The sequence below is a fragment of the Danio aesculapii genome, chromosome 2, assembly GCF_903798145.1.
Source record: "Danio aesculapii chromosome 2, fDanAes4.1, whole genome shotgun sequence".
Classification (NCBI taxonomy): domain Eukaryota; kingdom Metazoa; phylum Chordata; class Actinopteri; order Cypriniformes; family Danionidae; genus Danio; species Danio aesculapii.
The window spans coordinates 34,153,143-34,179,780 of record NC_079436.1 but is presented as its reverse complement, the minus strand read 5'-3'; the positions used below and the strand labels follow the sequence as shown (position 1 = coordinate 34,179,780).

General features: G+C 35.3%; 2 protein-coding genes across 5 annotated transcripts in view; one reads left to right on the top strand and one right to left on the bottom strand.

The window, feature by feature from the left end:
• Nucleotides 1-1,368, bottom strand: part of astn1 (astrotactin 1) — a 433,021-nt gene extending 431,653 nt beyond the window's left edge. For all 4 annotated transcript variants that reach the window (XM_056477943.1, XM_056477951.1, XM_056477959.1 and 1 more), the window contains exon 1: nt 789-1,368. In XM_056477943.1, the coding sequence (XP_056333918.1) occupies nt 789-1,083 (295 nt within the window). In that variant the 5' untranslated portion in view covers nt 1,084-1,368. The remainder of the gene's footprint in view (nt 1-788) is intronic.
• Nucleotides 1,369-18,796: 17,428 nt separating this feature from the next.
• Nucleotides 18,797-26,638, top strand: part of brinp2 (bone morphogenetic protein/retinoic acid inducible neural-specific 2) — a 187,617-nt gene continuing 179,775 nt past the window's right edge. The window contains exon 1 of the mRNA XM_056477930.1: nt 18,797-19,494. The gene's annotated coding sequence lies outside the window, so the exon portion shown is untranslated. The remainder of the gene's footprint in view (nt 19,495-26,638) is intronic.

The following is a 26,638-nucleotide window of genomic DNA, read 5'->3' as shown; positions in this document are numbered from 1 at the left end:
TTCAATGTATGCTAGTTTATTAAGCTGATGACTACACTGAAAAAAAAAATATTCAAAGATGATTCCTTGGATTTGCTTTTTTTAAGTGGGTGTAAACAATTTATTTGGGCTCAATTTAAAAATAATAATAATAATATTAAGTTGAACAATACTAAATTTAATATGTATAAATTCAACACATATAAATAAGTTTGCAACAAATTTGCAGACATCATTTTAACAGTGTAGTTTCAAAACAAATGAAAATAACGTAAACAATAACAATAAAATGTACCTATCTATCTATCTATCTATCTATCTATCTATCTATCTATCTATCTATATACATATATTGTTTTACCTATTTTAGAAAATAAATCATCATCATATTTTACAGTTGCTGTGTTTTGTTTGCTTCCTCTCCTTCCTTTTTCCTCAGAGTTCAGAGCAGGTGAAGTTATGACACAAACTTCACACAAGTTTACACATGGCATTCTCACAAGAATTCTCACTGTAACCCAGTGACCACACGTGTCTCAATAGTTTGTAACCTTATATATGAGACGTTCACCATAAAACATACAGTATACGCATAACTCACGCTGACAAAAGAACACCACACTTAATCTACTTCGAAAGCACAAATCTGAGGCTTACCGTGAATTAATCCGCATAAAGAATATAACAGAACTGAGTGTATATAGAACTGACTGGGCCTGCGATTGATATTTGTTTTAATAATCACAGTAGCTGTCACGGTCAATGTTGCATCTTCAATAAGAGTTTGAAATGATTATAACAGCACTCACCCAACACAAAGTACGGGAGCTCGGTATTTTCCAAGTCGTCAACAACGACTATCTCGCCGGGAAAATCGTTCCTGACGGAGAAGAGTAGCTTGGGCTCGGAGGCCGACGGGCTGTGCATGATGCTCAGGTCGTTCTCTCGCAAAAACGGCAACGCGGACACTGTAACGCTTTTCATCTTGCACTCCATGTCTTGAGACTGATCTTCTTCGCCGTTCAGACATTTCACGCCAGCGGGGCTGAAGAGGACAATCCAGAAAACGCCGATAAGCAGACAGGAGCGCGGCGGTAGCATCATGCCGGAGCGCGGGTAGCGGTTGTCAGGCTGCGGCAGTCGGTCAGCGGCGTACTGGGAGCTGGAGGAGGAGGAGAACCGAGGAATGCGCTGGCTACACAATAATCTAGCTGTCCGCGTGAAAATAAAGAAATAAACGCAGGATTTAAGGCTCAGATATTCTCCGTCCAACGGCTAAATATTCTTGTTGTCATCATAACACGACTCGGCTTAGTGATGACAGCGAGAGAGGCGGAACAGCGCAGCATCGGAGCCCGTTATTGGGCTTCTCAACCTCAAGCCATTAAAAACGATTTTTCTTGTTGCAACGGGCAACCATTAGCAAGAGCTACACATTGTAGTCTCGTGATAGGCTATATGTGAAACAGCCAATTTATTTTCATCATTTAGCTCCACGTAATTGATTAAATTGCCTGACATTATAGAATTTTTTGTTAAATAAACATGAATTCAAAGACATGTTTCTCCTTCCTCTTCTTCTGCATTAAAACATACAGATGAAACTTTTCCAAGCTTTGGGTTTTTCTAAGTTTTTTATTATATATATATATATTTTTTTTTTGAGTTTTGGGGTCCCTTGCTTATTTTTAGAGGGATTTTAAAAAAAGGAAAGTCTTTTTTTTTTTACCACGTTTGAATAAATACATATGCAAACAAATTAATAAATTAGAAAGAAAAAGTAATGATACTCTAATTAAGTATGTGACAATAGATAGATAGATAGATAGATAGATAGATAGATAGATAGATAGATAGATAGATAGATAGATAGATAGATAGATAGATAGATAGATAGATAGATAGATAGATAGATAGATAGATAGATAGATAGATAGATAGATAGACTCAAAACATATTTTTGCTTGTTTAAACTACTTATTTAAAATAAGCTGAATCAACTCAATTCTTTATGTTTCACTGGGACAACTTAATTTGTTTATGTTCAATCCACATAAATTTGTTAAAAGTGTTAAGTTAACATAATTGATTTGTGTTGGGACAACATGAATGAATTATGTGGAACCCTGCATTTTTTACAGTGTAGATAGATAGATAGATAGAGAGATAGATAGATAGATAGATAGATAGATAGATAGATAGATAGATAGATAGATAGATAGATAGATAGATAGATAGATAGATAGATAGATAGATAGATAGATAGATAGATTATAAATTATAAATTTGAATGTCTGAATGTTTTCACAATGTGTCATTTTTATAAATTGATTTTTCATTACTTTCATTACTTCTGACAGCAGAAACCCAGATAAAGTTTTAAGCATTACTGTCCACCAAGAAAAAAGAGCAGAACTGAAGCCGAGAAACCAAGAGCATCTTTTCAAGCAAACAGCAGCTGCAAGCTCTGGAAAGAAAGAGGAAGAACGAGAGGAAAGAAAGAAGCAGTGCAGTCTCTGCCCCAAAGAATGATCTCCCTGTGTAATCTTGAGCTTATTCCAGCACTGAAGCAAGGCTTTAGCAAAGTGTGAAGCACTTTTGTGATGAAAGGGCACAGTACTCATTTCAGCTGTGACCTGCTCAATAATTGAACTTTGAGGGTGGTGGGAGGAGAGAGGGGGTATCGGTACACTTGTGGTCCCGTTGCTGTGATATCCCGTTCTCTTTTAAGGCTTTCTCTGCGACATGGCTGTTTGTTCTTCTCACATATCCAAAGGTAACTTGACAACTGGGGCATGATGAACTGTCAAAATAACATTATCACATTATTCCGCTGGTGATTTCTCGTTCTCTCCCTCACTTTTACACTATAACAAGATTTTACATATACAGGTTATAAATATACAATAATAATATTAACAATAACAACAACAATAATGATAATAATAATAATAATAATAATAATAATAATGATAATGATACTATTACTACTACTATTATTGTTACTATTATTATTATTATTATTATTATTATTATTATTATTATTATTAATAATACTGTTATAATTATTATTATTGTTTTAATTGTTATTATTATTATTATTATTATTATTATTATTACTGTTATAATAATAATAATAATTATTATTATTATTATTATTATCATTATTATTATTATTATTATTATTATTATTATTATTATTATTACTGTTATTATTATTATTATTATTATTATAATAATTATTATTATTATCATTATTATTATTATTAGTAGTAGTAGTAGTAGTATTACTAGTACTACTACTGTTATTATTATTATTATTATTATTATTATTATTATTATTATTATTATTATTATTATTATTATTATTATTATTCATTCAATTATTTTCTTTTCGGCTTAGTCCCTTTATTAATCTGGGGTCGCCACAGCGGAATGAACCGCCAACTTATACAGCATTTGTTTTATGCAGCGGATGCCCTTCCAGCTGCAACCCATCACTGGGAAACACATACACAATTATTCACACACACATACACTATGGCCAATTCACCTGTACTGCATGTCTTTGGACTGTGGGGGAAACCGCAGCACCCGGAGGAAACCCACACGAACGCAGGGAGAACATGCAAACTCCACACAGAAATGCCAACTGACCCAGCCAAGGCTCGAACCAGCGACCTTCTTGCTGTGACGCAATGGCACTACCTACTGAGCCGCTGCGTCGCCTTATTATTATTATTGTTGTTGTTGTTGTTGTTGTTGTTGTTGTTGTTGTTGTTGTTGTTGTTAAACATACTGTAGCTTAAATGTATTTGAATACAATGTGAAGTATAAAGTTTCCTTGGATGGACACTACTATAAATCAATCAATCAATCAATCAATCAATCAATAAACACACCAACCTGTCTGTCTGTCTGTCTGTCTGTCTGTCTATCAGCCTCATTGTAATTATCCAACAGTTTGTTTGGATTAATCAGAAAAATGATGCTAGATTCAGCATGTTTTCAGGAATTTAACTAGGCATGACACAAATTCCTGTCCTTTTACTGGCATTGGTGGCACTGCCAGGAGGCAAATGTATACACAGATGACTGGACTGCTCCCATAAGTTGAACTAACAAAAAGACAAGTTAAGTATGAAGATGACACAGCACACATAACGGTCTTGAAATGAGCACTATATATAGTTTAATAGATACTAAATCTGAATTATTTCTGAGCTACTCAAAATAGTAGCAATCTTTATTCAAAAGGACATCTTTTCATGCTAGTTGTTCAGTTGAGAGCACTGAAAGACAGCCTGGAACTGCATGTGCTGTGGTTTATGACAGGGGCAGAAAAGGTACTGTAAAAATCATGTTCTGTAGTGAATGGGAAGATTAACACATTATACTGTTATATCACCGGAGACACCAGTGTTGAGGAACATCGAAAACACAATTTTCTCTAGAACAGGTTACCGTGAATGAAGCCTTCCCAGGATAAGTGGCTGTTTGAGACATGAGAAATCTATATTATACGTTGGAAGCTTCTGTGTTATGCATTTGTTCTCATTCGTAGCACCGTTGGCTCTTTTGATAGCCATGGCAACCTCATGCGAGTCAGTTGTCAGATTTAGAAAAGGAAAATCCACTCACAATATCTCCACATGTTTTCTGAGGCTTAACAGCAGACTGTATTTGACATGACAAATTATCACTCGGGGATTTGCGACCATATTATATCCAACATTTTGTTTTATGCTTAAAAAGTGTCCTTGCATTTTCAAAATGGTGTGAAGCCGGGTTTAGACATAAGCTTCTTTTCTAAGAACAAATCATACTCTACATAACAATATCTCCTATGACGGAACAGCACACAGTGTCCACATTTATGCAGATTTGTAGAAAAAGCCAAGCACAAGCTTCTCATAGGTTATTGAGGCACGTGTGTGCTTTCAAAAAGTTCACAAAAGAAGAAACTGGAAATGGATTTCAGCCAAGCAATAATAACTTCATAAATGTTCGCATGACATTTCGCAATTACAGCTACAAAAAGCCTCAAACAGAGTTAAATAGTTCACAAATTGATCTTCAAAGAAGTCAGACTGCACCTTATTAAAAGACGAACAATTGATCTGAAATATAGCCCTCGATAAAAGGTGATTAAAGGTGCAGCAGGTTATCTGCCAAACTGCTATCCATTAGCATAATATCTTTGAAAACACAGTCCCCCCTGCCGTCCAAAGCCACGCCTCCTAAAATCATTAATGCGCACCTTAAAGATGACAGTAGATAACCCACTACTAGATCATGTCGTTCAACAGTTAAAAAACTTTATAGTACTTTATCATTTGTATTGCATCCCCAATACAACCCCCCCCCCCCCCCACTCTCATCTAACTTAAACTCCTCACAATCACTGCACTATTTAACATTTGCACATTTAAATTTGCACATATTCATTGCGCTACATTGCACTGATTCACTTATTTGAACTATCCATACCCACTGCACATGGACATTTCTAATCATGTACACACCCACTGTGGATGTACATTTGTAATTATGTTTATCTGCACACTTCTGATTATTAATAGCAACCTGTACATACAATCATTTATTGTAAATCTCTGTTCATAGCTAAAACACCTGGATATAATGTTCATAGTACATCCATCTGTAAATATCATCATAGTTTTTCTATAACTGCACTTTATAACTTATACCTGTATCCTGCACTTGCTGCTATTGCACTGCTGGTTAGACCTAAACTGCATTTCATTGCATTGTACTTGCACATGTGTAATGACAATAAAGTTGAATCTAATCTAATCTAATCTAATCTAATCTAATCTAATCTAATCTAATCTAATCTAGTACTACAATTCCGAATGAAAACTGTTTTATATCTAGCACGTTTTCACTTGTGTAGCAATAAAAACTTGTCATAATGTGAATTGTTTCATGCATGCAAGGATTGCTGGTCTCACTCTCTCACGTGCTTTGTCTTAAAGCGACTACTTTACTGTGTGTTTAGTGGTTGGCCGGTGGGGTGCAGGAAATACACTTATTACTACGACATACTGACATGCTATTTCAGACCGAATATTCAAAGTAGCATGATAAACAATAATAAGACTGTATTACAGGTCATCATTGTTCAAAACCTAAATGTGATGTGAATATAAAACCATCTTAACCTCAGTGTGTGGAATAGTGCTATTTACTGATGTTTTGTTGTTAAACTAAATAAAAATCTACATTATTGATGCTGAAAAAGGTCCCTTATGAAATTGAAAATAGTCACATTAATCTTTCGCTGGAAGATTTTCGTGGCTGAGCAACACTTTCGTGCATACGAACCAATCGTAAAACATCAAAATCTACATAAGCTTTGCATGACAGGGGCGTAGCAGACATTTTAAAAGTGTGTGTGTGTGTGTGTGTGTGTTAAGATCCAAAAGTTTACATTTATTTAATTATTATTAACCTGTTTCTGTTAAAAAGTGTTTTTACTGTATTTGTGTACACTCATAATAAAAAAATGTGTTTTTTTTGTAAAATAACAAAATTAAAAAAGGTCTGCTGCCACTATTTCTCATTGAAGATCAATCTGAAACCAATCTGAAACTGAAACATGAGTCTGTTGAAAGCTTAGATTGTCTGCTTTTAAACAATTTAACTCAACTGTAACACAAATATTCCCAGTTTATTTACAGTTTTTCTCAGTCGCTTTGGTGCATTTCTCACAACACTATTTACATTTGCATGACAGTTAATGCATTTCTCAAAACAATTAGTCATTTGTGCACATCATAGTATCAGTTTCTCATTGCTTCCAACAAATTGCAACTGCTTATGTACATTTATCAATTGCTTTCATACAACTCTCTGCTGTTTTATAGCATTATCATTTGCTTATGTCATGTCAGTCAAAACTAAACTTATGGATGGTGAATAGTTATTCCATATAAAACTAATAGTCCTCATTTCATTACTTGAGTCATTACATACAAAAATGTTGAACTAGTTGTCAAAATCTGTCAAGCAAATTTAAAAAAAAAATGTAACTCTTTTTTTTTCCTGAAATGTCTTCTAAATTGATCAATTTCATGAATGATTTACAGACCTATGCATGTTGTTCAGTTCCAATACAGCAATATTGTTTACAGTTGTGCAGAGCTCTACCCAAATGGAGTTTATGTTTGTTGTGAATAAGGGTGTATTTATTCTTTTGCACAATGCTGTGAATAAATTAGAATTGCAAAGAGCAAATGCAGTAAAATGTGAAACATACATATTCAGTGTGTTGTACTCAGATACATTACTAAATGCAGTGATGTCTAACTTTACTGTAGTTTTCAAATGGCTGTGCAAATAGTGCTGTCTCTAGCATTTTCAGGTAGTGTCACCAAAATCTGACTTTTTTACACTGGAAAAAATGTACAGAGTAAACTGTCATAATGAAAACATGACAAAACCCTTTAACTATCTTGTTCATAAACAATGGTGTCAGGACTTTTCATTTTGATGACACTGACACTTTCATTGACATGAATACTTGCTTTTGAGGAATGAGCTATCCATTTTGAGCAAGTGACATGCTTTTGCAGGTTATCAACTAGATTTTGCAGTTTGTACTAATTGTTTTGAGTAATGCATTAACTGTTGTGCAAATGTAAATAGTGTTATGAAAAATGCCCCTAAGCGACTGACAAAAACTGTAATATGAAGGAGAGTAAGGAGATGCACGATTTTGACGATTGTCAAAGTCAACTGAATTATTTTTGGTTTAATGAAATGTTGCATATTTCATCTTTCAAAGTTATCTGTCAGTATAAAGATTTTATTCTTGTTGATTTCTTAATGAATTCTTGTAATATTTTATTAACATTTTCTACATTTTAGTAAATAAACTGTGGTAATGTGTCTGAATAATTTTTGGTTTGAGCATATCTTAGTTTTAGTACATTTTGCTAAAAGATGCTCTACAACATACACCATCCTCTAAACAGACAGGTCATTTATTTACTGGTAGGTGTCCTTCCAGCACTGTGTAAACAGAAATACAGGCCAGATGTTTGACAAAATGAGATTCTTCCCTTCCCCTCGCGTACAAGGTGTTACCCCTTAACCAATTAGCTGGAGAAAACACAAAGCTCTGCATAGGATTGTGCTGAGACAGCACACACAACAAACTTACTGAGAAGTTGCAAAATTTCGAGTGGGGAAGATCTGAAATAGCTGTTCCAAAATTGATATGTTGTAAGTTGTTTGCACTGTGAAACTGAATTAGAGTTTGAATATTTATTCAAAATGTTACAATTTATATACCGAAGTCATATGTCTATTTTGAATTTTGAATACAGTTTTACTTATTCTTAGATCTGTGATTACATTTCAACACACAAAGCTTTTATAATTCATTTGAGCCAATTTGACAGATTTTTCTTTTATGTTAATCATTTTATTTTGTTTATGCTAAACAATATGACTATAAGTATTTGGGAACAATAGGACTATAAGTCCTTTTATTTTTTTATTTTATTTAATTTCCTACAATACATATATAAATAATATGTAATAAAATAAAAGTAATATGCATTGCTAAGAACATACTATAATTTGGACAATTTTAAACGTGATTTTCTCAATATTTAGACTTTATGAACCCTCAGATTCCAGATTTCCCTAACAAACCATACATCAATGTTTATTCATTTAGCGTTCAGATTATGTATAAATCTCAGTTATACTGGTTTTGTGGTCCAGAGTCACGTATTGTATGGGTTTTCTAGAATTTCTCCTGAGAACAATTTAATTTATTATCAATTTATTTTATTATACACTGAAAAAAATTATTCAAAGATGATTTCTTGGATTTACTCAAATTTTTTTTACGTTGAATGGTTGTAAACAATTTATTTGGGCTGAATTTAAACAAACAAATTAAGTTGAACATTATTAAATTTCATTTGTTTGTTTAAATTCAACACTAATAAATTGTTTGCAACAGTTTTGCATGCAACACTTTTTTCATGTAAATTTTTTAAATATAATACATTTTAGCATAAACATTAGATAAATGAAGATGCATAGTTAATATATTTTTTGAAGAATTGTATGTGTTATAATACCTATTTTATTTGTAGAATACTGCTGTATTTTTTGCCAAACTTTGCATGTAGAAAATTGGGAAATTAAAGAGTGAAACGTGAATAATTTGCATAGATATAATTTGTCAGTAGGACACGGTGGGACATGCCACATCACTTTTTCTAAAGATAAACCATCTTCAATCTATCATTCTTCATAAGTTAACGAATATGAATATGAATGTGAAAAGTCATGATATTAGTACAAATTAAACTTAAAATTGTGTATAAATGTGCATTTCTTGCACTGTAAAAAATTATATGATCAGTTAGTCCTGACAGCATATGTTTTTTAGGTCATTGTAACTTATTAATCTAAGTTAATCATGTTTAACTTAATTGTATAAGTTACGCAAGCTGTTATAAGTCAGTTTAACATAAAATAAGTTCAACAGACTCATAAGATTAATTTGATTCAGCTTTAAAATATAAAGCAACCAGGATTTATTTTTACAGTGTGCTTTTAACTTAGTACAATGCAGAGTATCTGGCTGCCATGACACTGCACACTCTCTACGGCTCATAAAAGTGTATTCAATGAATAATTTTAAAATTTAACAATTTAAAGTATATTTAATTTTTGTAAAAAGCACTGACATTTCCAGTCATTTTAGGACAACCCTATACAAATGATCATTTGATAAGTACAGAGGCACAGGCTTCAAAACCAATACACAGACAATTCTGACATTTTGTATGCTAGCATAAAACAGATAATTCTGGAGTATAATACTGTTTCACTGAAAATTATGATGGAAACATCATTACCAGGCTCATACGCTTGCAGACAACAACAACAACAATTTGTTCATAGGTTAACAAGAGATTTCAAATTGGATTTATTCCCCAAGAGTCAAAGCATTGGCCCTGACATATGCTGATCACACTCATTCAGGTTTTCTGGAAATGCTACAGATCAGTGTTATGGCATTAGCACAATTAGATTAATCCATATTCAACTTTTTAAATGAGCTTCATGAGAAACATCAGACAAGAAAGTTTTTTATATTTAATACAATAATCAATAAAACCACTCTCAATTGGCAAACCAGGTTAAAAAGGTATCATAGAGAATACACATCACCAATAAGACTCTTTTATGACCCAAAGGAATTTCTATATATACATGATGAAGTTTTTACTTCATATAATTATCTTTGAAAGTGGCAAATTAACTCTTTTAATCCTATATTCAATATGAAACTGCTTGAGGAAAAAATCTAATAAGATTATCTTCTTATGATGTTCTGTTTGGGTATTAATCCACGTTGTTTTGAAATAACGTTTTGGAATTATTTGTAATAAGTATAGTTTGTTATAATTTGAATTTCTTGAGTGTTCATTTATATTATGTTTAGTTTTCTCTTTTATTACACTCACCAACCACTTCATTAGGTTCACCTGTCCACCTGCTTGTTAACGCAAGTTTCTAATCAGCCAATCACATGGCAGCAACTCAATGCATTTAGGCATGTAGACATGGGCTGCGTCCGACTTCCATACTATACAGTACGCTAAAATCAGTACGCGAGCCGAGTAGCAGTCCAAATTCATAGAATTCGAAAATAAGTATGCAAGAAGTACCCGGATGACTTATTACTTCCAGCGAGATTCTGAAGTGCGCATCCCATGCATGCTGCGCTATCCCATGATGCCACGTGACCGTGACAAAATGGCGGATGTAGTACATCCAAATTCCGTTCATACTTCTTACATTCATACTGTATAGAATGTACTTTTCTAACGGCCGAGTAGTATGTTTAAATACAAATGCAGTACCTACTGAGTTGTAGGCGGTTTCGGATGCAGTCTCGGTCAAGACGATCTGCTGCAGTTCAAACCGAGCATCACAATGGAGAAGAAAGGGGATTTAAGTGACTTTAAATGTGGCATTTTTGTTGTTGCAAGACGGGCTGGTCTGAGTATTTCAGAAACTGCTGATCTATCTGGATTTTCACACATAACCATCTCTAGAGTTTACGGAGATCGGTCCGAAAAAGAGAAAATGTCCAGTGAGCAGCAGTTGATGAGGCTTGTTTTCTGCTGTGACCACAGTGTTCCCATCTTCTGATGGTTACTTCCAGCAGGATAACGCGCCATGTCATAAAGCGTGAATCATCTCAGACTGGTTTCTTGAACATGACAATGAGTTCACTGTACTCAAATGGCCTCCACAATCACCAGATCTCATTCCAATAGAGCACCTTTGGGATGTGGTGAAAGGGGAGATTCGCATCATGGATGTGCAGCCAACAAATCTGCAGCAACTGCGTGATGCTATCATGTCAATTTAGACCAAAATCTCTGAGGACTATTTCCAGTACTAGAATTAAGGCAGTTCAAAAGGCAAAAGTGGGTCCAACCCGTGTCCAACTAGTGTACCTAATAAAGTGGCCGGGGCATGTATATTGGCATTTTAAGAGTCTTTAGAAAGTTTCATGAACATGAACAAACATCAACTCAGAACATATTATTCATAACATATTATACAATACATATTATTCATAACAGCACTTTGCATATTGGCTCACTCACTTTCTTAAATTGAGTAACAACCTCAATATAAAAGATCACTGATCACAATGATTCAGTAATTGTTACACACACAAAAAAAAAAACACTGGGTTGTATTGAACAGATGTTGGGTCAGTATGGGCTACAACATTGCGTTATTTATTTATTTTTACACTAAATGTAAATAACTTTTTTTTTTACACCACTCAACTGTTAGTTTTGACCCAGCATTTGGTTCATTTTTATAATTATTATTATTACTTTTCTAGAGCAAGGGTGCCCAAACTTTTTTTGCGTAAAGGGTCAAAAACCAAATATCGTTATGAGCTGTGGGCCGAAGGTAAATATACCAAACTATATTACATTAAAGTTTCCATACTTAATTCCTGAATTCATTTCATAAAATTTAAAAATAAACAAAAAATATTACCTTAAATCGTATTAACTAAAGTAGTACAACTTTTAAAATGATAACTTATTGTAATAAAAGCATAACAGTGAACAGTGGTGGGGTTCAACGCTGAATACACTAGTCAGGCAGAATCTGCCTTTGCCTTGATTTGCTTACCAAAGACTCTGCATAGTCCTCTATCCATCAGGTGACAGTATCTACATTTAAACTTTATATTTAAGAATAAAACAAACAAAATCTTGCATTATATTTGAAATGACAATCTCTAAACCATCCCCATCATTCTCCCTCTCTTCTCAGATGGGATGGCTAATCAAATCAAGGGTTACCATGGGCCAACTTTGGCCCGCAGCCCCTAGTTTGGGCGTCTCTGTTCTAGAGTGTAGAAGTCAAATGAGGGTCAGATAAAGTCTTTTAATGTCATTTTTGGCCTGATTTAGTTTCGAATTTCACTTTAAGTTTTGATTTTGTGGTTTGCACAAAAGTTGTGGCGTTTGCTTGTTTCCGATCATCAAAGCCCTGCTGCATCAAAGTTGTTCACTTTCATCAACCATCTTCATTTTTCATCAACTTCTGCAAAGATCAGCTAAAGGCAAAGTGCAACAGAACTTGTGTGCAAGTTATCAAACTTAACCCTTTTAAGTAACACGTTCAGTATCACTAAGGTGTTGCATTCAGGCTGTAGATCTGCTTAAATTCAAACAATAATGCCATGTTTTTATTTTTTAAGGATATAGCCTTAACTATATTTCTGTGTACACTGTGTGTCTCTGTGTGCATTTAAGCGGTTTATAAGAACATACTTTTATAATGTCATGGGTTTGACCTAGTTGAACACTAATGAGATGTCATTGTAATTTAAAATGTTTAAATATCACACTTAACAGGGCCTATTGACTTTCAAAATTTGCATGTGAGGGTTTGGAGATTAGCGGTAAGCAGTGTGCAAATTATACATTGATGATTGGGGGGTAATAGTTTTTTGGTAGCTTTTTTCTGTAGTAGTTCGGTAATACTTGCTTCAGTGAATCAAATTTATAAATGCATTTAAATTACATCTAATTGATTAACAAAATGTATATGTTCCCAGTGTTTTGAGGCATATTTAGTGACTATTTTAGGGGTTACTGTAGATCAAACTATATAAATTATGTGTCTATTTTTTCTTTACATCTTGTTACATCTTGTTACAGGGCGTAGGGCTAAGGGGAAGGGGTAGATAGCCCTTCAAATGAAGATTTTTCAGGACCACACTAGAAACCAAGGGGTAAGAAAATTTCCTAGAATACACCAACTACAACAGCAGAATAGTCACATATGGAAGTAAGGAGATCCACAAATTAGTATTTTTTGTCATTATTACAAACCTTTACAACAAACAAACATTTGTTTTAATATATTAATAATCGTGTTTTACCGTCATGCTAAAATAAAAACCACTAAAATAAAAACCGCTAAATTTCGCGATCTATAATCCATAATAATACAAACACTTGTACAGCAGTCCCCCAACATTCTGACACTCGATGACACTTGAAGAAAAGTCTAGTGGCTGGGAATGGGCTGTTTACAATGTCTGCTATAATGTTAATGTTATTTTTGGTGTGTTTACATAGATGAATATGGCCACTGTGTAAATACACAGTACAGTTATGATCTTATTGCCACATTAGATCCTTATGATAACATAAAATATGCCTTCAGTGATTTCCAGAAGATAAATACCAAAAAATAACACAACTGGAATAACTACAGCAGTCGCCATTGTCTGATCTCATATGAAGCAAGAGATCGTGATGACATATGATGACGTATGCACGTGCTGTAGTGCTGTCCCAATTCTTAGAGGTAAATTTTGAAGCCCTTCCCCATTACACTCGGTTTTAAGGGCCAAGGGGATGGGGAAGGTGTAGAGGTACAAAAATAGAATTGGGATTGGGCCTTAATTAGCGTTAAAACTTCCCTGTAATTAGCACCCTGGTGGTGAGGGTAGGGAATGGCTATATAATAAGTGCCTATAAAAACCATTACGCCTATAGACCATTTTGAGGGATGTAAACAAAAACAATGGTCCCAACATATTTCCTGTTTTACATTTTAAATTTCTTTAGCTTCCTAGAATCCAAAAAGAGCCACATATTGATAAATTATGTTATGATAGCTGTTTTAACATTAAGTCATGATTGAATTGCCTCTTGTTACAGTTATGAAATACTGTTTGATAACAAGCAGGAAGTGTTCATGGGCCAATGACATCACTGCATTAAAATTGTCCATATGGAGAATATGCCAATATGTGTCCTCTTAAACCATACAGTATATGCAAATGTGTCAAATCCAAGAACTGTTTACTGTAGTTAACATACTCCCAATTTCCTTAATATATGCTGGTCACAGCTCTTAAATACTGCTGTAAACATATTAATAGGATAGTATTGTCTATGGCCAAAACACTGCAAAAAATGATGTAACAAAAAATCATGACTACAAATGTTTTTTGTTACTTTAACTTATTTAAATAAGTCAATCGGGTTTCAAAGTTATTCAAAGTTTAACTTTCTAAGGTCACACTTTATTTTGATGGTCCGTTTGTTGAATTTAAGTTACATTGCATTTAGATGCCAACTAATTCTTATCAGATTAAAAGTAGACTGTTAGGTTGGAGTTAGGGTTTAGGGTTAGTGTAAGTTGAAATGTACGTGCAAAGTTTCTTATAGTCAGTTAAATGTCTGTTCAATGAGCAGTATCAGCAGATATTAAGCAGACAGTCTACTAATACTTAAATGGTCCATCAAAATAAAGTGTTACCTTTACTACTTTTAGTCTGTTTGATTGATATAAGTTGAGATTACTAATTAAGGCAGCAAGATTTTTGCGAAGCAAGTGACAAATAATAACTAAACTAAACAAATAATAAACAAACAAAAAATCTGAACAAGCATTGATGGGACATCTAATTTAAACTAAATACTACAAATACAAACAATTTATTTCATTTGGATCCATGATCTGATGCTCAACCATACAAGTTGAGACACACAAAGAGAGAAAAGACATCAGGAGTTCTCGGTTCCAGACTGACTGTGGATGTCCGCCAGGTTTCTCTCTCGAGATTGTGCCCTCGGAGTGTTTTTTATATGTCAATGTCACAAGACAAATAGCAACGGGGAGAATCTGCCCCCTCACCCCCCAAAGATGAATCACCCATGTTGTCCAGTTTGCCAGTCTCTAAACACAGCCTGGGCCACGATCTCACTGGCAAACGCCGCCATGGATTGACCTTCTACTCAAGGTAATGATTACCCCCTTGAGCATGCGGCAGCTGGCAAGGTAATGCATTGTTGGCACGTAAAAGTGATGCTGCAAGAAGCAGAAGGAGATCAGGAGAGTCGTGTACCCTAGAGTTTGACCATCTGTGGCCTATTGGTCGTCATTACGGTTTCTAATTTGGGACGACTGGGGAATAAACCAAACCAGGGCTGAAAATGTCATTACCTGACTCCTGGTGAGGTGTCCTCCCATATTTACATATTTATACACCCTAATTGTCTTTGCCTCACTGCCGTGACATTGAAGCTGTGAAAGCAGGACCGACTGTGTTCCAGGTTTCACATTTGAAGTAAAGTCATGGAGTGACGTTAATGTGACAATATAACCCCGTGCTCTGAGACGGACCATTACGCTTCAAATAGACGGGAGTTAACGTGGAGAATATTATTGCTACTGTTGTTTTGAAGGCCTGGTCACGTTAACAATCTCTTAATTAGCTTTGCTCTGACTCAAATGCTTTGAGTGAAATTGCCATTCGAAGGTTGCTATTATATCTTCTACTGACTGGCAGTCTTAGAAGTAAAGTTACACATAAAATGTGTGTTAGAAGTAATTGTGAGTTTTTGGTTTTTAAGCATTTTAACATTCTAATTGCTACAAAGTTATACTTTATTTATTGTTTTAGTATCATACAAAGTACGGATTGCAAGAAAACTGCACTTTGTACAGTATCCTAACAAACGCAAATTGCTCATTATTTTAATGAGTTCAAAATATACAGCTACAAGAAAAAGAGATCTCTTGAAAACAAATGCTGTTTTAGGAATCTTTCTGTTAAATCAAAGAATAATGATACAAATAAGAATGTAGATTTTAATCCTGATAATGAATAGAACTGTTTCATGAACATCAAGTCAGCTTCATTAAGTTTTATTATCAGCTTCATCAATTAAAATGACTTCTAAAGAAATTTGTTGGACTCAATAAAGTATCACTTCTTGCTGAAAATTAATCTCATTCTACTTCTTGCAGCATCACTATTTTAAATGCCATTTATTTACTATTTTGAACGCCACAAAATACAATTAAATATAAAATAAAATAATATTTTATCATTTTTGCGAAAATCAAAACATCCTGCCTGAGCATAACAAACTTTCCTTCTTTTCCATTTTCAAAATATCTAAATGCACAATCTTGCAACTATTATATGTTTATATGAAAGAAATCGTAGAACTCTTCATAAAGATCAGAGATGCCCAAACTAGGGCCACGAGCTAAAGTTGTAACTTTTGATTTGGCCCTCTATCCCATCTGAGAAGAGAGGGGGAAATGCCTTTAACAGAGATTGCCAATTTCTAATTTAACCTAACATTTGTTTTTTAACTGTTAAGCTACAAAAAATGCAAACTCAAATGAAATGTTTCAATTAAATGTTATGAATAAATCAGATGTAATAAATAAATAAATAAATAAATAAATAAATAAATAAATAAATAAATGCAGTAACTTAATGGATATCAATTCTTCGCATTGATTCAGTGGGCCAATATGGATGTCCAGTGTTCTCCAGCCTCCGTCACCTAAACTGCAACTCTGCACAGAAAGTTTGGCAAGAAAAAAGGGGCAAGAAAATCCTGGTTTTGCTCAAGTTTTTTTTCCTTTACTTTCGTAAATTGGTGAAGTTTGTTCCTCACCACTGTCGCCACTGGCTTACTTGATTTGGGACTTGTGGAGCTGCGCATCGATGGATTTGCTCTTCAGTGTTTGGACTTTCAGCGATGAAAATTAAACCACATTGAACTGAACTAAACTGAACTTCAAATCTTAAAACTGGACTGACACATTTTCAGTTTAGAACTTCTATGTTTAGCTGCTTTGACACAGTCTACATTGTAAAAGTGCTACAGAAATAAGGATGAATTGAACTGAATAGAATGGAAAATGCAAAGTGTATTTTTTAGTGTTAAAAATGGGATTGTTCATGTTTTTTTAATTTAAGACATTCATTCATTATAAGATGTACAAAAATATCTAATTAATAATACAATTAAAGTATTTCAAATGTAATAAATTATAGTATTACTTAAATTACATAATAAATTATATTATGAATTATAATAATAAATTAGGAAATTACATTTACAACTTTACAGTTTGGTATATTTATCTCTGGCCCACCAGTTTTAGTTTTTGGCCCTTCATAAGAAAAAGTTTGGGCACCCCTAATGTAGAGGGAATTAAAAATCATATATTAAAAAGGCATTAATGTACTTCTTTTTGCACAAACACTTTTATTTTAATTTGCAGTCTTCTTTAGATTGAGGTTTACAAAGTATTTTGCTTCTGGCAAAATCAGAAACCTTGCTTATTGTTATCAAGCTCAGGCAGAAAAAAACAAATAATATGCAATAAATGTTCCAGGTTCCAGCATGCAGGAAAAACACATTCAGTTGGGATGGATAATAGTTATCAACCATTTGCAATGGTCAAAATAACCTTGACCTGTAATTATCTAGTGTAGAGTCTGTCTATAATAACTGAGCAAAACAAAAAGTAAAAAGGTTACATTGACCTTATTTCTCACAACTGAGACTTTTTCTATCACAGTTTGCCAAACGGGTCACAATGTGCACTGGCAAATGACACAATCTACATTGTAAAAGCGCAATACAAATAAAGGTGAATTGAATTGAATTGAATTAAATACATACAGTAATTCGCGATCTCCAGAAATGTATATAGGGGAGTTTTCAGAATGAGCCTGTTTGCATTCTGTCACTTTAAATGCTCAAGCTACTTGAAGTCAGGTGGATTCTTATTGGCATTTATTCATCTGGGTGACATCATGCCGTTCTCAATGAGATTCTGCTACCCTCTCATAACTAAAACTATGTCTTTGTTGTTATTATAATACAAGTAGTTTTCTCCATATTGTGAACAAGCCTTTTGTGCAAGTCTGATGTGCAAAAAAAGCCTATTTCCAACAAAAAATGGATATTTTATGAAATACACAAACATGTTACTCCTTCTTTAATGTTTCTGAATGTTCTGTACAAGCTGTAGCATTTCCTTCAATACTCCCAAGAAATCTAACACTTACAGTGTGTAACTCTGGCAAGAGCTGACTTTTGCCTTTATTGTATAAAGAACAAGATTCATCTCCCTTAAGAAACTGGAGACTTTGTCAGTATGAATTCAGCTTGCCAGGAGTCACAACAAATTTGTAGCAGACAAATTTGGCTAAAGCATTGGGAAAAAAGCATTTTCGCTTTCATTAGCCACACTGTCCCTCCAGGGCACACAGAGCCCAGTCTATTCTCCATCCTCCCCACTCTCTCTCTTTCTCTCCCTCTCTCTATCTCCTTCCATGTAACATCGCTGCCTGCTGCCAGCTCAGCCAATCAGAGGAAAGTAGGTGTGGCTTCTGGTCTCAGTTGGACAGAGCTCGTTGAAAAGAAAGAGATGCTTTCCTGAAAGACTTGGAGTAGCTCTCCTCTGCGCGAGGCTCACCGTTTTGGGGCTTGGCAGTGAGTGATGACTACAGCACGGGCAGCTCAAGTCTAGCTCTAGCATTCTGGCACACACACAGTGAAAAACAGAGAGAGAGAGAAAGAGCGGATGTCACTGAAGAACCATGGCAGGTGCAGTTTTTCTACTTGGAAGAAGCTGGATAATGCAAATGAGTTGAAAGCAGAGAACAGCTTCGTATGGATTTATCTGCCTGATTGTAATCTCATGTGATCATACTTGTTTTGGAAGATCACACATTGTTCCTGAGGATCCACATTTATCCTGCTGCTTGGAGCAAAAGCTAATTATTGGGACTTTCGTTTCTATCTAAAGAACTGATGGTAAAGTTTCTGCCACCGGTTTTCATTCTTTAATCAAGAAATTTTAGCACTACTGGCTGTCAAACATTTTAATTGTATCCATAAAGAGTCCACTTAGTAAGTAGACTCTCTTCGGAGCGTCAATACAATGCCTGGATTACCCTTTTGACTGCTTAGTGAACCCGTGTGAAATCACCGCGGAGGAGGTACGGTGGGGGCTGAGTGTATGGGAGCTGCATTCCTCCACTTGAGACCGAACTGATAATCCAACATCCTGACCGGCGATACAAACCGATCGGATACAAACGCTGTAGGGACAGGACTGGAACCACCCTTCACAGTCTAGGTGAGTACTTCATCACAGTTCACTGGACACTCCATCTATATTGGGTTAAAGCACTTCACTGAGCACATCCTGTAGTGTGGAAATGATCTCCTGACTAAATGTTCTAGCGTCTATCTGTGCAGGCTGGTATTTCTCTCACATCTGTTTATGGATAGCTGCAGTGTCTGTCAATATTGCCAGATGAATGTACTGTAGGATGCAGGTAAATCAGTTTTAGGATTCCAAAATAGGATATGATTGGTTGTTGTAATTCAGAAGAAAGGAGCATTTCAGTTTGATTATACTCAAGTTCGTTTGGTTTTGATGATATGCTATTGTGGTTCATTAAAAACCCAGCTTAGTAGTATATTGTAGGTGATGAGTGAGTTCATGCTATAAATAGTGTTGCCTTAACTGATGTAGCAGGCTTCTACAGGGCATTTGCCTCCATCTCATTAAACTAGATTTAATTTCATCCCACAATGCTTTCTCCAAACTAAATCTAGAGCTCGCCCCAAGAGTTTCCAGCTCCTCGCACAACGACAATAACCCAGAGGGGAGCTCTCATAACATGCAAGAAGTCCTTAACTCCTTTTCCAAACTTTCTCAACACTCTGAAGCTTTTGAACGTAATACAGAAAAAACACGAACAGCAGAAGAGAGCTAAAATAAAACCACCCCACAGCTACAGTGACTCACGGGATGGCTTCTTCACAGTTTGGCTTGGATGTTTGCCTGGACACTGCAAGAAACTCAGAGAAAGAACCGAATTCCTTGATTTTTTTTTGCGGGGCAGGTGGATCTTGTATTGCTAGCCAGAGGGGTAAAAGAAGGACTGCATTGTCTCACATATGTACATTAATCCTCTTTTCTCACTCTGGCAGTGGCAGACCAGAAGCACACTGACATTTCCAGTGTTTAATGCCCCGTTCTGTCAAAATACAAAGCAGCTTGCTTTTTAATCTCTTGCAGAAATATTTAAGCTGTCCGCGGACTATCTCTCTCCCTCAATCTTCCACTCTCCCTTGCTTTCTTACCGTCTTAACAGTAGGTTTCAATACAAATCATTTTAGAAAGCTGATTCCTGGTGTGGTTTAGCCACGTCTAAACAACAAACCCACCAGGCCATCATTCAGTGGGAAGAACAACATTTTAATCCGCATTATTCAGCAGTGCCAGCAATTGTGAATACGTATTGTGCGCTTACACCTACCCTTTAGTCAGCTATTGACTATTTCGTCACAACACGCAATGAGAAAACAATGGTCCATCAAAATAAACACTTTGGAGACAACCATGTAAGAGGACAGTAGTTATGCAGCACATTTAATTCATGACTTCACCTATAGAGGGAGCAATTCTCTTCTAACAGGCTTCCAAAAGCCTCATTCAAAAAGAAATGTTTTTGAAAAGGCCAAAACATTGCAAACTGAGAATATGATCAATCTATTATCAGTTCACAGTATTGATTTGTTATTGGAGAGGTCTGTTTATTCAGTGTGACATGGAAACATGATCGATTTCTACTGATTCTGTCAAGGGAGATTTTATCTATGAAAGGTGAGCAGAAGATGCTGCATATATCTGCAACAGCAATGTTCAAGCCACTGTTATTGGCATGCAAGTCCATGATGTTTCCCCAGTGAACATTTCCTACTGCTTACCAAGAAGGTTTTTTGAAGTGTTAAAGTGGAAGAAGAACACAAAACTCCATTTCCAGTCCCGGAGGGGATGCTGATGTGCTTGTGTGTGTGTGTGTGTGTGTGTGTGTGTGTGTGTGTGTGTGTGTGTGTCTGTGTGTGTGTGTGTGTGTATGTGTGTGTTTTTTGGGGCTGTCATTTTCTCTGTGAAGTTATAAAAGAAATATCGATCTGCCCAAGCAATATTCACAGCCTCAGAGGAAAAACTAATGTAAAGTGGATTCAAAATATATTGTGTGCGTTCACTGAAATGGAAATATAAAAAATATAGAGGTAGTCTTAAGCTGTCTCTTTCAGAGAAGCCTGAGCCGGATAGAAAAGTACTTTGTATATTTGTAAATACATTTTATTGTAAGGTTTGTGGCAGACCTGAAATCTCCCTGTTTATCTTTAAAGCCATTCTTGCCATATTTCAGGTAGCACAAGCCTTATAAAATGTTCTCTTGTGTTTTATGAAACAGTTTTTGTGCAACATTTTATCTAACCGAGTAATGCTGAAGGCCTTAGGTTCATTGCGCATGCACACACACACGCACCAAAGAGTGATGGGCCAAATAGAATGCTAAAGATTTATTTGAGCTGAACAGCAATTAACAGATAATCATTTGGGAACTCTTCTGGCTTTAAAAAAATGTTTAAAAAATTCATCAAAGTGCATAAAGAAAATGGATTCCGATGTTTGGTTATCTTGCTCATCACTTCTGTTGCCATCATCTCTGAAAGCCTAATTTGCTTGGCTCATTAGCATGCATAATTACATGCAAAATTCTAAATAACTTAGAAACACCCTAATAACTCCTATAGCTTGAGCTCCTTTGAACTTACTTGTGTGTGTCATATAGAGATTGCAAAGAATCAAAGTTCACAGTGCAGAGCTGTGGGGTGGAACATACTGAGCTCATTTTTATGCAAAACTCAAGTAATGGGGGAAAAGGCATGATATAAAAATGATAATATCTGTTATAATGCCTGAAAGCACGAAGTGAGGATATGAGAAAACCATGAAAAAGAGATAATTAAATATGAAATATAAGATATTTTTATGCAAAGATCAGACAAAGTGTTACTGCATTCACTGCAGGGTCAGAAATTAATGTGGGCTAGTGAATGAACAAAAATGACTCAACAATTCAAGATAATTGGGCAAAAAAATTGCCCCTGCACAATTAAAATTAATTTAACCTATTAAGGCTGTTGTGATTCAAATCTGATTAAAAGCTGGTGTGCTTGAAATGGCACACATTATGAGATAGCCTTTCAATAAATGTTTATATTTTTGTAGCTTTGGTGTTGCCGCATTTAAATTAGCTTATTTGTCACAATTAAAGTGAAATGTGAAAATGAACATCAGTTTGCAGAGCTCAAGGCTGGAGATTTTGTTTAATACACATGCTTTACTGACTGACTCTCAATATTAGAGCATATGCAAAGTAAGAAATTCATTTTGCAGCTTAAGTGATTCTAATGGGAGTTATTTAGTGTGTGACTTGCACTAGACTGTTGTCCTGAACAAACATGTTTAGCTGCGCAGCCAGAAAAGAGCATGCCATATCCCATAAGCACAAATATGATTATATACAGTGCATCCGGAAAGTATTCATAGCACTTCACTTTTTCCACATTTTTAAATTTTGCATCCTTATTCCAAAATGGATTAAATTAATTTATTTCCCCAAAATTCTACACACAATACCCCATAATGACAATGTGAAAAAAAATTTTTTTTAAATTGTTGCAAATTTATTAAAAATAAAAAAACTGAAAAATCACATGTACATAAGTATTCAAAGTCTTTGCCGTGAAGCTTTAAATTGAGCTCAGGTACATTCTGTTTCCACTGATCATTCTTGAGATGTTTCAGCAGCTTAACTGGAGTTCACCTATGGTAAATTCAGTTGATTGGACATGATTTGAAAAGGCATACACCTGTCTATATAAGGTCCCAGGGTTGACAGTGCATGTCAAAGCACAAACCAAGCATGAAGACAAAGAAATTGTCTGTAGACCTCCGAGACAGGATTGTCTCGAGGCACAAGGCTAGGGAAGGTTACAGAAAATGTTTTGTTGCTCTGAAAGTTCCAATGAGCACAGTGGCCTCCATCATCCGTAAGTGGAAGATGTTTGGAACCGCCAGGACTCTTCCTAGAACTGGCCGGTCATCTAAGCTGAGTGATCGGGGGAGAAGGGCCTTAGTCAGGGAGGTGATCAATAACCCGATGGTCACTCCAGCGTTCTTCTGTGGAGAGAGAAGAATCTTACTGAAGGACAACCATCTGTGCAGCAATCCACCAATCAGGCCTGTGTGGTAGAGTGGCCAGAAGGAAGCCACTCCCCGCCTGGAATTTGCCAAAAGGCATCTGAAGGACTCTCAGACCATAAGAAATTAAATTCGCTGGTCCGATGAGACTAAAATTTAACTCTTTGGAGTGAATGCCAGGCGTTATGTTTGAAGAAAACCAGGCACTGCTCATCACCAGGCTAATACCATGTGGGAATGTTTTTCAGCAGCAGAAACTGGAAGACTAGTCAGGATGGAGGGAAAGATCAATGTGGCAATGTACAGAGACATCCGGAATGAAAACCTGCTTCAGAGTGCTGTTGACCTCAGACTGGGGCGACGGTTCATCTTTCAGGGGGACAATGACCCAAAGCACACAACCAATGGAGTGGCTTCAAAACAACTCGGTGAATGTACTTGAGTGGCCCAGCCAGAGCCCAGATCTAAATCCTATTGAACATCTCTGGAGAGATCTGAAAATGGCTGTACATCGTTGCTTCCCTTCCAACCTGATAGAGCTTGAGAGGTACTGCAAAGAGGAATGGGCAAAAATTCCCAAAGACAGGTGTGCCAAGCCTGTGGCATGATATTTCAATAGACTTGAGGCTGAAATTGCTGCCAAAGGTGCATCAACAAAGTATTGAGCAAAGGCTTTGAATACTTATGTAAATGTGATTTTTCAGGTTTTTCATTTTTAATAAATTTGCAACAATTAAAAAAAAATCACATTGTCATTATTGGGTTTAGTGTGTAGAATTTTGATAAAATAAATGAATTTAATCCATTTTGAAATAAGGCTGTAATTTAACATAAAAAATGTGGAAAAAGTGAAGCACTATAAATACTTTCTGGATGTAGTGTGTGTTCTATTAATCTGCTTTAATGATCATTATTACAACATCAAGAGAATATATTCAAAAATATTTTAGATTTATGTCCTTTTCTTTTTTTCCTGTCTACAACTTTTACTGCTGTTGTTGTTATTGATTACTTTTTGGTAACAGTTATAGTACTTTGACAGATTGAAATAATTGGCTATAAACATATATATAAAAACAATATTTCACCCAAAAATGGCAATTTCCTCATAATTTACCCTCCCTCGTGTGGTTTTAAAGCTTTGGTGACTTTATAAGTTTTTGTTCTTCTACTTACATGAAGTTCAACACAGATACTATTAATGATAAAATTACTCTTAGCAAAATCAATACCATCTGGAAGATATTGCCTCGTAATGTAAAAATTAATTCCTGCTCTTGGTTCCCTGTAACTTAAAGTTGAATTTAGACCTTTGGTACACCCTCATTAGTGGCCAGGATGAGTAAATTGAGTCTTTCATGTTGGTTATCATATGGTTATTAAGTCACTCATTAGATAAGCTTCAGTAGTTTTCAAATCTAATTTCAAAGGGGATCCCAGGTCTACTCCCTGTAATGGAAGGGACATTTAACTCAAATAAATTGGGTAATTCCCTGCCAGGGCCAAACCATAAGGCACTATGATAAAAGTGCATATATTTTCAGATATGAAACTAGGCTGCTGTGTGATAATAGGAATTCTGATTCATCTCACTAGGATGAAAAACTCACAGTTATAATTATCACAGTTAAATTCATCACTCTTTAAACATAGCATTACTGTTTACAGCAATAATACTTAACAACTACTAACTAATGACAATTATCAGTTTCTCTGGATTTATTAGGTATGTTTGTCTAATTTTATAAAGGTCAATAGTTCATCCAAATCAATCAATCAATCAATCAATCAATCAATCAATCAATCAATCAATCAATCAATCAATCAATCAATCAATCAATCAATCAATCAATCAATCAATCCTTTCTTTGATCCATCCATCTGTCCATCCATCCGTCTTTTCATTGATCCATCCAACTGTCCATCTATTCATTCATCCATCCATTCCTCTGTCCAAACATCCATCCATCTATCCATACATCCATTCATCCATCCATCCATCCCTATTTCCATCTCTCCACATATCCATCCATCCATCCATCCCTCTATCCATTCCTTCACCCATCCATCCATCCATCCACCCTTCCATCCCTCTATCCATCCATCCCTCTATCCATCCCTCCACCTATCCATTCATCCAAGCATCCACCCCTCTATACATCCATCCATCCATCCATCCATCCTTCTGTCCATCCATCCTTCCATCCATCCATCCATCCATCCATCCATCCATCCATCCATCCCTCCCTCTATCCATTCTAAATTCTAAGGGTTAAACATTGGTATTGTGTTGTCTAAAATGAATATAAAATGCTTTGCAAACATTAGATGTTTTTGTTGTTTTTAGAAAATATACTCCAACAATATACTACAAATATATGACAGCATTTTGATTTCTAATTCAGAAGAAACATCATCAGTAGTTTCCAGAATAAAACAATAATTACATTTTACCCAAACACAAAAATTTACACTGACTGTGCGTTCACACCGCACGAGAGCGTCGAAAATCGCTACATTGATCTCATATTTAAAGGGGCCGTTATAGCATATCAGCAAATCCCTTTCTTTCCCCCATAAAAACGTGCTTTCTCGCATGAAAATGTTGCACGCTTTTTATCAAATTTATTTAACTATGGAAGATCAGGTTGTTGCGTTTGCTGTGGCTTTGCTTCACTTATCCAATATGTGTCCATATATCTGAAATATTCTGAAGCAGCAATACTGTTTTGTGTTGTCGTTATAGTTAGAGTGAGATTCATGCTTTTTTTAAGAAAAAATATATTTATCTAACATTAATGCACATCAACTCATCATTACTCATCTTTTTTATGTATGTCACTAAGAAAAAATTGTAAATAATTGGAAAATAGGCAACCACAATTCTAAAATCCTTGGGAACAACTGTGGTCGGAACCAAAGTTCACAGGATTGCATTTTCTGGAATCCTCTCAAGTGGTGAGCTTCTATATTCCAATAGCTTGCCGCCAAACTGCATCATAGCTCATTACCATAAAGTTGACTTGATTTCAACTCTCCTCGATGTCCACACCGCTCCTCGCCGCTCATCACCGCCAGCTTCCGTTGAAAATGAATGACTTCCGACAACTTTAACGCTCTCGCCGCTTTTGGTTTAAATGCATAGTAAATCCCAAATAAATAGAAACTATAAACTGCAATTTCATATTCATTTCATGTGGAATAATCT